We start from the raw sequence: 12,592 nt of genomic DNA on the forward strand, positions 1-12,592 counted from the left end.
GTATATTTGACTAAAATCTCCCAATTGAAAGGGTGGCCTATCCATTTTAGCATTTTCGCTCCTGTAGCGTCTTAAGGCAACAGCGGCAAACCAGCCATCAGTGCGAATGAAAAGTCCCTTCGCTGTGTCTCTTTCCAACCTATGGCCGCCGCTCGTGGCTGCCTTAGAACAAAGTCGTGGCCTGGCCGTTAACCCACAACATTGCTGGCGACAATATTTACAAGCTTTGTCGTTGCTTTTAATTCTTGTGACTCTACATATATCAGAAGGAAAGTAGCTCTTCTCTTCAAACTCTGACTAAGGTCTCTACACAAATACGACTTTTTGGTTAAGGACAGCCAAAAATTTATATGCCCATATTAATTTAGATCCTCCTCCTCAATGGTACAGAATTATGAACATGAAAAATAACTTACTAACAATTTTAATATGCCCGCAAGCCACCATACCACACTGCCTAGAGTTTCATAAGATGCAAAAAAAGATGCAAAGTTAAATAAAAATTGAAAATCTGCTAACTTTATAGACACCAGTGGCGAGGCGTCGATACAACTCGATTCCCTACGGGTTCCCTAAAATTCTCCAGTATCTGTAGAAGTTTATACAAAACAGATCCCGAAAACCCCTCCGGCTTTATCAACGAAAATTTTCACGCCACGCCACTGATAGACACCTACAGTAGGTTATACCGTTAACTTGCAGGGTTCCTGTTCCGTCAGGACGCCAAGTATTTGGACGACTTCGTGCCGGCGCTGGTTAAGACGGGAGGAGACGAAACACGCTACTCGCAGTTCTCTCAGTATAGTCAGGTAAGATTTACTCGTTACACATAATAAATAATACTCTAATATAGTAACTATATGTAGAAAAACCTAAAAAACTTATGCCAAAGCATTTCAAAGTCAAAACATATCACGGTCTCTTTTTCTAAGTTGATGTCGAAAGCATAAGTTACGCTAATACTACACGAATTATTTAAAAGTCTTTTTACTCTTTTGTAGTGTTTGCTTCACCTCTTCACCTCACCCTTTATATACACCCTGTTTTTATTGAATTCTTTTAACTTTAAGCTTCTTTAGTTCAAATACAATCAATTTCTCTAAGAAACTAGCCTCTTAACTCTTATGGTTATCGAATTATTAAAAAAAAATACTGAACACGTGTGTGGCATCCCTTACCACTTCCTAATGTTATTTGTTTTGACATGTGCCGTCAAACACTTGACAATGACTTTAATGATATGATTAAGGTCCTCTCACACTAATTAATCTATTTATTATCTATGGAATCGAAAAAAAAAATTCATTCACACTACACCTTTTTCACGAATAATCTATTTCAGTTGGTTTCTGGAAGCGCTGGTGGCCTAGCGGTAAGAGCGTGCGACTTTCAATCCGGAGGTCGCGGGTTCGAACCCGGCTCATACCAATGAGTTTTCCGGAACTTATGTGCGAAATGTCATTTGATATTTTCCAGCCGCTTTTCGGTTAAGGAAAACATCGTGAGGACACCGGACTAATTCCAATAAGGCCTAGTTACTTGGGTTGGAAGGTCAGATGGCAGTCGCTTTCGTAAAACTAGTGCCTACGCCAAATCTTGTGATTAGTTGTCACAGCGGAACCCAGGCTCCCATGAGCCGCGACAAATGCCGGGATAACGCAAGGAGGATGATGAATCTATTTCAGTTGCTGCACAATTTAAAAATTCAACACCACAGATCTATTACTGATTCGTAAACGTCTAAAATATTTTTTGTTTTGTTTGTTACAGGCAAAGGAAACTCTAGAACTTCGTCTCCTCTGTATGAACCCAGCAGTAGTGTTTGAGGGTCTAAAAGAGGCCAAGTGTATCATACTGGCCTCAGGAACCCTCACGCCCCTAATAAGTCTACATTCCGAACTGGCTACCGAATTCCCTCTGCAAGTCAGTCCTAACCACGTCATACCTCCAGACAGGGTAAGCCATAGGCATAGACAATCTTTATTTACCATGAAATCCTTACAGTAAAGTGGAAAAGCTCAAACAAAAACGTTTCTATTGACGTCACACTGACGTATGGTATTTGGAGCGTATCTTAAAGTGTAAATCGGGCCATTTGCAAAATCTGCACTCAATGTTACTTCATACGATACATACATACATACAATCACGCCTGTTTCCCAGAGGGGTAGGCAGAGATCACGGATTTCCATTTACTACGATCCTGACAAACCACTTTAGCTTCACACACTTTCATAACGTTTCTCATACACGCTCGTCGGTTTCGAGTACTTCTGACCTGGCCTTTTTGCAATATTTCCACGATTTGATCAAGAAGAGTTCACCTAGGTCTTCCACTTCCAACTGACCCTTCCATTCTTTTTTCATATACTTTCTTCGTTAATCTCCTCTCATCCATCCTCTCTACATGCCCGAACCACCTTAACATACCCATCTCAATCTTTGTCACCACATTTAAATCCACTCCACACTTCTCTCTTATCCCGCTATTTCTGATCCTATCACTCAAGTTCACACCACCCATGCTTCTTAAACGCTCTCATTTCCACGGCGTTTACTTGACTTCATACGATATAATACGTAATTACGTAGTCTTCTTCAGAACTTGGTCGCATATGTTCGCTCACTATTTTTAACATTTTTGTGAACTTATGTTCGCAATGGTGCGGACCCAAGCTCTCATGAGCTGTGGCGAATGCCGAGATTGCCGGGATAACGCAAGAAGGATGATTATTTATTAACATTTTCATTTATATCCAGGTGTGGATTGGCTCTCTATCAACCTGCCCTAACGGTCGCCGCTTAGAGTGTAACAGCCGCGGCACCGACCAGCCAGACACACAGGACGGCCTTGGACAAGCAATTCTCTGGGTCTCACAAGTCACACCTAGCGGGGTCCTTTGTTTCCTACCGTCGTACGCGCTTATAAACAAACTTGTGAAGAGGTGAGTCTTAATAAGGAAGTAAGGACTATAGACTATAGCCGCTACATCAGCACAGTATAAGCCAGTAATAAGTCTTCTAACAAACAAGCCGCGCGGGGTGCACACAAGCGCGTCGTGTACGTACGCAACACATGCAAGCGGATTTGGATAAACGTGGATAAGAAAGAATAATATGCATAATGATATATTTTTGTGTTTTCTGATTGACTATAGGGAACTTGACTGTAGTTAAAATAAAATATTTATACCATGCACGAAATAAAGCATCAGATAATTATAAGAAAAACATGGACAGAAGTTATTTTAAATACAATTTCTATTTAATAAGTCGGGTAGAAATGTATAAAATAAAGTAACTGAGTAGACCGTGACGTCACTCAATTCGATTTCATATAAATTCCATATATTAGCAAGTCGTTCAAATTCGTTTTGACAGTTCTTAAAAAGAAGCTGATTTGACTAGGAGGCAAGTAGCCTATTATTATACTAATACTTATAGTTAATAGTATTAAATAACAACATCTTACTTTGGACCATGTCGAGTAACATTTATACTAATTTTGTTCAACCACGTGCTTTCGAACGCAGTAGGTACATTTCGCGTCGCCGCTGTCGGAAAGTAACTACTGAGTCGTCCTTATACTGTGACATCAGAGTACAAGATACAAAGTATTGATTTCCCAGAATACAGTGGGTACATAGATGGCACATACAATCAGTGGTACAGTATACTCACAACTGAGCATGCAACAATGGGCTTCTTGCCTCCTAGTCAAATCTTCTTTTTAAGAACTGTCAAAACAAATTTGGACTACTTGTTAATATGGAATTAATATGAAATCGAATTGTGTCGAAGTGACGTCACGGTCAATTCAGTTATTTCATATATTCTACCTGACATATTTAATAGAAATTCGATTTAAAAAATAACTTCTGTCCATGTTTATCTAATAATTACCTGATGTTTCATTTTGTGCATGATATAAAATATTTTATTTTAAGAACAGTCAAGTTCCCCATTACAATTATTTCATGCAATTAAATTTGAACTAAACAAACAATAATTAAATTAATATATTTTTTTTTATAACAGTGACGGGCAAATATTTTTCATTGGGGCCCAAAATTTTAAGGAATTTTCGAGGAGGGCTAGATTTACTAAACAGAATTTAAACTACAATTATTTGCAGATGGCGAGAGACTGGGTTGTGGATGCAACTGAGTCAGACGAAGCGGGTCTTCGTGGAGTCCAGGAATGTTAGAGATCACAACGATATCATGGAGGTGTGTTTAACGTTGCTTATAGTCATTTCATTAATAGTTGCAGAGCAAGCAATTTCGATTCAAAGTCAAACAAATCAAATTATTTTACGAGATAATTTTGATTTGAGTTCACTGGTTCTATTTTTTAAATAGTTTTAACATATACCTATTTATCAAATATATTGTTCAAATGGTCAAAACTAAGATTTAAAATTCGTGCGTCGAAAAGATAGCAGTAAATGCACTGATTTTAGCCAGACTCTCCTATACATGACAATCATGACTCATGACATAGCCACAGTAGGTATCTGATCGTTTTTCAGAAAAGTGTACGCATTATTTAATGTAAGCATACGGCCCAAAAGTACGAACGATTCTGACCAAAAAGAGCCCAAAAAGTCAATAATTTGAAGACATGAATGTTTTTTGCTCACCTAATACAAAACGTGTGAAATGCGTGTCGGACAAAGACATATATAACTCCGTATAGACAGATAAAGTCTAAGAAAAAAACGTACCTCAGTACCATACAGAAAAAGGTACGGTGTCCTAGATGGCATTACACCTTTGGGGTACGCTCAGCTAGATGGCGCTGTTATTAATATTTGACATTTTAAAACATATCAAGCTAAGAATATGGGCCAATATGTCAAAACAGGTTTTTCAAGCCTGTGTCAAGAGATGGCAGTCTATGCACTGTGATTACACATTTTACTTCGAAAGTAACTCTCTATAATAGTCGATCCTCTTTGGTGTCGGACCACGCATAATGGAAGGTTTCCATACCTGATTTGCTGTTCTTACAGGACTACTACAGATACTCGGCAAATGCGGAGGGCGCCCTACTGTTCGCCGTGTACCGCGGCAAGGTCTCCGAGGGCATGGACTTCAAGGACCACCAGGCACGAGCCGTCGTCACGGTGAGCCTTTTTTCATTTAACCCTTTAACGGGCAAGACTCAAAAAAATCGTGAGTTCAAACCTCATCGCCATCCTGTAGTCCTAAAAAATCTGTACAAGAAAAAATTACAAAAAGATCAAGAGGTTAAAACCGACCAAGTGCGAGTCAGAATCGCGTTCCGTGGGGGGTGCCCTCTATTTCACGAATTCAGTTATGCGAAATAATGATATGCGTAATAAACGTTACGCCAAATCATATTAGGAGTATTAAATTATGCGAATTAATGTTTTTTTCATAATAGTTAGTGGCTCTTTTATAATAGTTAGTCGCTTTCGTAAAACTAGTGCCGATGCCAAATCTTGGGATTAGTTGTAAAAGCGGTTTCCAGGCTCCCATGAGCCGCGGCGAATGTCGAGATAACGCAAAGAGGATGACGAGTTAGTGGCTCTGTTAAGGTGGCTCGCCTAGGTTACCCGAAGCTCAGGCTGCGTTAGATGGCGTTAATCTGCAAATTACCAGTCTTATTTTTTTTGTGGAGTCGTACAGGCATTTATATACTTTCAATTATGCTTCGCGAACATTTAATATTAAAATTGACGTATTACAACAAACATTCAACTTCTCATTGTAACGTTAATCCCCTTAATGTAAATAAATTTACTATTTTACACTATTTTTAAGTACCACTCACACATACAAACAGTGTTTTTGTATTCCTTCTAGTCGATAATTTCACGCGGCGACAGCTTGTTTAAATAGCCTTGCGGTAAATACGTGCCATCGCACGATTTGCATGGAAGTACTGGGTTCGAATCCAGGACTTTTCTCTTTTTTTTTAATACTACGTCGGTGGCAAACAAGCATACGGTCCGCCTGATGGAAAGCGGTCACCGTAACCTATGGACGCCTGCAACTCGAAGAGTGTCGCTTGCGCGTTGCCGCCCCATTAGAAACTTGTACACTCCCCTTTGCTGCGTATGCACAGCAAAAAGGAGTGTACAAGTTCAAAGGAGGGTTTGGGTTGCCGACGACTCAAAGGACAATAGACGGAACAAATTAGTTCCGTAAGTCCTCCCGTCGTCAGCACCCCGCACCCTCGTTGAGCTCTGGCAGCCTTACTCACCGGCAGGAACACAACACTATGTGACACTATTTTTTGTTCGTCGAACTCAGAATTTCTAACATAATTATCCTAATCTGATATTTAAAAAAAAATCCAAAAAGTATAGATAAATTTTAGTTTTTAAACTACGATCCGAATGATTTTTTTTTCTAATTGTTTATTTTTGATGGAGCAAGGGTATTCTAATCGCTTTTGAAATCTTAAATTAGTAAATGAAAATGCAATAGTTAACTGAGTAACGTAATGCTTTAAAAACTCAAGTGGACTTTTTTTATCTAAGGAGTGATTTCGATAAAATATTATATTTAGCGAGGGTATTAAAAGTTGTGTTTTATATCTCAACTTAATAAATAGAAAATCAAAATGACAATAAAAAAATCAATATGTTCTCTAAGACAAAATTGATACCTTCGGCTCTCCATTCTTGCTCAGTCAATAAAAAAAACGAAATTTATATCCAAAAAAATACAAAAAGTTTATATAATCCTGGGAATCGAACGCACCTTCACGGCGTGACAGACGATTGTTCCCCAACGACGCCATTACATAACACGCTGTTACCGACGAAATTGGGCTATACATATATAATTATTTAAATATAAATAATAATGTCAAATCCATACTAATATTACAAATGGGAAAGGGTGTGTGTCTGTTTGTTTGTCCGTCTTTCACGGCAAAACCGGAGCGACGAATTGACGTGATTATTTAAGGGGATTTAGTTGAAGGGATGGAGAGTGACATAGGCTACTTTTTGTCTCTTTCTTACGCGAGCGAAGCCGCGGTCAAAAGCTAGTTTATTATAAATGGGAAAAGCTGGTTACTCTATAATCTGAAGTGGAAGAATTCGTTGTTTCATAAAGATAATTTGTGTTTGTTTGTTTGTCCGTCTTTCACGGCCAAACGGAGCGACGGATTGACATGTTTTTTAAGTGGAGATAGTTGAAGGGATGGAGAGTGACATATGCTACTTTTGTCTCTTTCTAACGCGAGCGAAGCCGCGGGCTAAAGCTAGTACAGCACGGGTAGCATGGTCGCGCGATAGACGATAAAATATCAGGCCGTCCCTGTCGCACTATTAGTAAGTGCGATTATAGGGACGGCCAGATGTTTTATCATTTATCGCGCGACCATAATTGCCTGCCTGGACCAGATTATATTGATGATAATTATTATTTGTAACCATTTAGTTAATATTGTCTTCAGTTACCGCGATAGTTACTCATGAAATAAAAACTATGAAAACGGATTAAATCGTGTATAATGAATTTACAATTTATCCCGACGTTTCGAACACTACAGCGTTCGTGGTCTCTGAGCTCAGCGGGTGACTGAGGAAAAATTACAATGTGCAAAAGCTACCCACATACCTACATACATATTCATATATATAACTATTTAGTTGTTGAAGAAAAACATTCACTCAACAATAACACAGGTCAACTAGCTCAGTAAATGTAAGGAAGTCAGCACATTACTAATACTAATACTATGCCACACTATGACCTATGTACCTGACCTGACGTGTAATATTTTATTTTATCAACAAAGGCGTAATAAAGATTGTAATGTATTTTTGTATGAAAATAAAAAATAGGAAAGAAATATAGTAAGAGTCTTTTTTAATAGAATATTTATTCTATTAAAAAATAAAAATAAAACTTAATAAATCCAAAAAAAGTTCAAATTATTAAAAAAGAGCCCGGAATCGAACTCGAGATCTCCTGTTTCATAGTCAATGCATTTGACCGAGACGCCATTTCGATTTACACTAGCAGTGTCGAAATACACGATATGTATCTTTATTGACAAAATGCGTCATTATTTCTGAGTCTGCTTGAGTTAAGTAAACCAATATCTTTAAATAATTACTTGTCAAGAGCCAAGTGTCACTGATGACAATGTCAACTAAAAATGCGCGAAATATGACGGCTCTGTGTCTGTACACAAAATTTGACACACACATTTTCGTAAAATTTATAAAAAATTCACATGGATTTGTCCATGATTTCTGTATGAAACAATGTATTTCGTTCAATACTGCGACGATGGATAATGTATAGTAGATGTATGCGCATATTTTTATTTAGTTGTAGTGTGCGGTGACTAAATAAATGGTAGATGTTTTTTGTATGGAAAGCGAGCCACCTTAAATATTAATAATATAATATTCTAAATATTTGGACCACGTACGTTCATTGAAAACTAAAAACGAGCAGCTTGTGTCAGGGACACAGCCGCAATGCACGCGAAAGCGTCCCGCTTTCTCGATTGCAATAAAGACGCTTTGTCAGTTTATTCATAGGTATAAGAGACTCAAGTAAATCTCACCTTAATGGTAACCGAAAAAGTGGGACGTTTTACTAAACACACTCACCTGACCTATAGTAAAGAAGTGTAATAAAGAAAGTATAACAACAAATATGTATTTCAGATTGGTGTTCCGTATCCGAACACTTTCGACATGGCCGTGAAAGAGAAGATGAAATATAACGACAAGTACGCCGCGCAGAGAAACCTGCTGTCCAGCCGAGAGTGGCTTCGAGTACAAGCTTACAGGTAACAACACATTTTTTTTATGGGATCGGAGGCAAACGAGCAGACAGGTCGCCTGATGGTAAGCGATCACTGCCGCCCATGGACACCCGAAACACCAGAAGTGTTGGAGGTGCGTTGTCGGCCTTTGAGATGGGTTTACGCTCTTTTCTTGAAGGTTTGAAGGTCGTATCCGTCCGGAAATACCCACATCATTAAATGTGGGTATTTCCGGACGGATACGACCTTTCACATTTGGATTTCCAAATGTGAAATTGAAATGTGTCATTCCACGAAAAGTACCTTATGACGGTCGGCGTTTACACCTTCACTCGCTAGGTACGGGTGCCGTTGTGCCTCAATACTAATGAGGCCACTAATAGTGAGCAATTTAGACCTATTCCCTGTAGTCCTAGTACCGCGTAGTTTTGCCAGTTGAACCATTGTTAATTTTCTTTCCAATAGACTTACCGGTCTGGCCTAGCGCGTAGTGACCCTGCCTGCTAAGCCGCGGTCCCGGGTTCGAATCCCGGTAAGGGCATTTATTTGTGTGATGAGCATAGATATTTGTTCCTGAGTCATGGATGGTTTCTATGTATATAAGTATTTGTATATTATATATATATCGTTGTCTGAATACCTGCAACACAAGCCTTCGTGAGCTTACCGTGGGACTTAGTCAATCTGTGTAAGAATGTCCTACAATATTTATATGTATTTTATTTATTTTACTGATTAAGTAAGACTTTGCTTTTTTGTACGAAACCCGACAACTGTTTCGACGGAGCCCCGCCGTGCGGGGCTCCTATTTCTAGATTGTTTGCCCTTCGGGCATCTATAGGTAGTTACCTATAGATACCCGACAAACCTACCTATTACCTAGCCCTTACTATCGTTAAGTCTATTGAGAAGAAAATTCCCAATGGTTCAACTGGTAAAACTACGCGGTAAGACTAGAAGGAATAGCCTGCAATTTACTGATGTCAAGATGTGTAAGCCGTGTAACATTTCCCCAGGGCGCTGAACCAGGCGGTGGGGCGCTGCGTGCGCCACCGCGGCGACTGGGGCGCCGTGCTGCTGGTGGACGCCAGGTTCGAGAACCACTACTACACGGACCACCTCTCCAAGTGGGTCAAGGGATTTGTGAGTATATCATCGTGTTGTAGTTTTTTATACTACTTCGGTTGCAAACAAACGTATCCCCATTTCATCTTCGCAACCCATCATCATCATCATATCAACCTTTTTTTTATATTAAAGGAAAAAATGGAAAAATTTACGCCTCCGGCGGGACTTGAACCCGCACCATTTTTGCAATCCGTGCAATGCTCTTACCAATTGAGCTACGGAAGCCACGCCGGACTTCGCAAATCTTTCCATGCCTTTCCTTTTGTACACACGTCTTGGGGTGACGTCTAGCGCCATCTACCGACAGACTATTACATCTTGTAACGGCACTGGAGTCCTTGGTCCTGGTTTTCCTTTAATATAAAAATGTTTAGAATCGTTAGCAGACGTTTCTGCTTAATAAAAATTAATCATATCAACCTTTTATGGCCCACTGCTAAGCATAGGCCTTTCTTCTAGTACGCCACTTGTACCAATCCTGACCTGGGAACCAATTTTTGAATCTCGAACGCATGAATTCGCTGTTCGAAAGTCGTAGCATGACGTCGTTTTCCACAGACTTTCGAACGGCGAATTCATGCGTTCAAGATTCAAAAATCGGTCCTCCGGTCTGATCCAGTTATGACCCGCAATTTTCCGGATGTCGTCCACCCATCGGATGTCAAGCGCTTATTACGTAAGCGACCACCATTCCGTTAATATTTTTGTCAATCTGCCATCTCTCTGCCGACAGACATTGAAGTTTGTATTCTGTAGTAGTGTTAATTTTTCTAAAAAATTCAAATAAAGTGTAGTTACAATCGAAATATTTCATCCGCAGCTGGGCAACAATCACCACACGTACGAGAGCTTAGTCAACAGCGACTACAGTCTGGAGAGCTTCATGCAAACCATGACTATGGCGGATCAGGAAGAACATTAAACACATCCAGCAGCGTAGCACACTAGTTGGATAAACTTAGCATCAGTGCGTCCCTGTGGCACTTACATATAGTGCGAAAAGGACAGTCTGACGATATATCGTTCATCACGCGACCGTGCTTGCCTGCCTGGGCTAAGATGGACGGCTATTTGGGCGTTTTCCAAATTAAATCCCGAATATCGAATTTCACCAGATCTGGACGTGTTTGGCATTATTCTCAGAATCACAAGCTGATTCGATCCCGACTATAAAAAAGTGTGTCCTATTTTTTTTTCCTTTTACGTCACAATTTTAGTATGAACATACTACGAGCGTGACGTATTGGAAACTCGAATTTTGTATGGAAAATTTGGGACACATTTTTTTTATCCTCGGGATCGAATCAGGCAGGCAATTATGGTCGCGCGATAGACGATAAAATATCAGGCCGTCCCTATCGCACTATTAGTAAGTGCGATAGGGACGGCCAGATGTTTTATCATTTATCGCGCGACCATAATTGCCTGCCAGCTCGTGATTCTGAGAATAATGACCCCAAACACGTCCAGATCTGGTGAAATTCGAAATTCGGGATTTTTTTTTGGAAAACACCCATTTACCATTTGTAACCACGGCTGTCACCTCCTAACAAGTATGTAAGTGCGGAAGTAAAGCATGATATGACAAGTGACAAAAACACGACCATGATACGGAACCCACCTTGTGGGCACTCGCGTTGGGCTCCAGGGATCCTAGGAAGGCAAAAGATCGGCCTGAGTGGAGAGCACTGCAACGTACAGCGACTTATGGTGGTCAAGGCCCTCAGTCACGAGAGGTTTCAACGAAGGAGAATTCGTGAACTTTGCTCAGATGCCTCGTTATAAAAGCGGGCGGTTAATTATGACTGGTTAAACGGTGACGTACATAGTGGGCACTTTTTATGTCTAGTGACACATCCAGGTGCCGTAGCCGAATGACATTTCTGCGACGCGAAACGAAACGCCGCAAAAGGTAGTCTGACTCTGTCGCGCCAATATGCAAGAGCGATAGAGACATATATCGACGAGCGTTTCGTTTCGTGAGCGTTTGTGCCATTCGGCTACGTACAGAGTTTGCACTCATGTTGCATGCTGTTTGTACAGTCAGACAATTGAAACCCTAGGCCACTCTACAAACATGTCAAAATGACAAGTAGCAAGAGATTTCTTACAATCTGATTTATAACGTCACTATGACATAGTTCTACAGATTCACAAGAGTTGGCACAAATGGAAAGAACAGTTTAACAGTTACGACTATATACCGAATTACCGATACAGGTGTCACTCATACAATCAAAGTTTTGTTCATTCATGCCAGCTATCATGAATCGACCTATCTGTCCTTACGGCCGATAGTCTACTATCATATGTTTGTCATAGAAATATGGTCATAGGCAACATGCTGTCCTTTTTCTTCACGTTGGAGAAAAAGGGAGGCATACAGACCTATGATCATATTTCTATGATAAACATATGATAGTGGACTATCAGCCTAAGTGATTGAGTTTTATGAAATTGAGTTTTTTTTTGTGTGTGCTATATAATAGCAGAAAAATAATTGTTATGTTCTAAGATGTAAATATAATAAGATATTGTAAGTTTATTGTAATCATTCAATGAAGTTGTAAACTAATTATTTTTACAATAAAACAATTCTTTTATTCATTGGTTTTCTTTGTCGGTAATTTCATTCTCATAATTTCCTAAACGCTGGGTCGTGATCAATAGTGGGACTTGAAGGATCTGTGTGGGCCCT

The 12,592-nt window shown here is 39.7% G+C and overlaps 1 protein-coding gene across 1 annotated transcript in view; it reads left to right on the forward strand.

Annotated features, from left to right (window-relative positions):
• The window catches only part of LOC125242158 (Fanconi anemia group J protein homolog), a 155,107-nt gene extending 144,031 nt beyond the window's left edge, over nucleotides 1-11,076 (forward strand). The window contains exons 11-18 of the mRNA XM_048150871.1: nucleotides 703-809; nucleotides 1,771-1,956; nucleotides 2,761-2,945; nucleotides 4,136-4,229; nucleotides 5,015-5,128; nucleotides 8,666-8,790; nucleotides 9,783-9,909; nucleotides 10,715-11,076. Of these exons, the coding sequence (XP_048006828.1) occupies nucleotides 703-809; nucleotides 1,771-1,956; nucleotides 2,761-2,945; nucleotides 4,136-4,229; nucleotides 5,015-5,128; nucleotides 8,666-8,790; nucleotides 9,783-9,909; nucleotides 10,715-10,816 (1,040 nt within the window). The 3' untranslated portion in view covers nucleotides 10,817-11,076. The remainder of the gene's footprint in view (nucleotides 1-702; nucleotides 810-1,770; nucleotides 1,957-2,760; nucleotides 2,946-4,135; nucleotides 4,230-5,014; nucleotides 5,129-8,665; nucleotides 8,791-9,782; nucleotides 9,910-10,714) is intronic.
• Nucleotides 11,077-12,592: the final 1,516 nt, after the last annotated feature.

The sequence above is a fragment of the Leguminivora glycinivorella genome, unplaced genomic scaffold (genome assembly GCF_023078275.1).
Source record: "Leguminivora glycinivorella isolate SPB_JAAS2020 unplaced genomic scaffold, LegGlyc_1.1 Scaffold10, whole genome shotgun sequence".
In the NCBI taxonomy this organism is placed as follows: domain Eukaryota; kingdom Metazoa; phylum Arthropoda; class Insecta; order Lepidoptera; family Tortricidae; genus Leguminivora; species Leguminivora glycinivorella.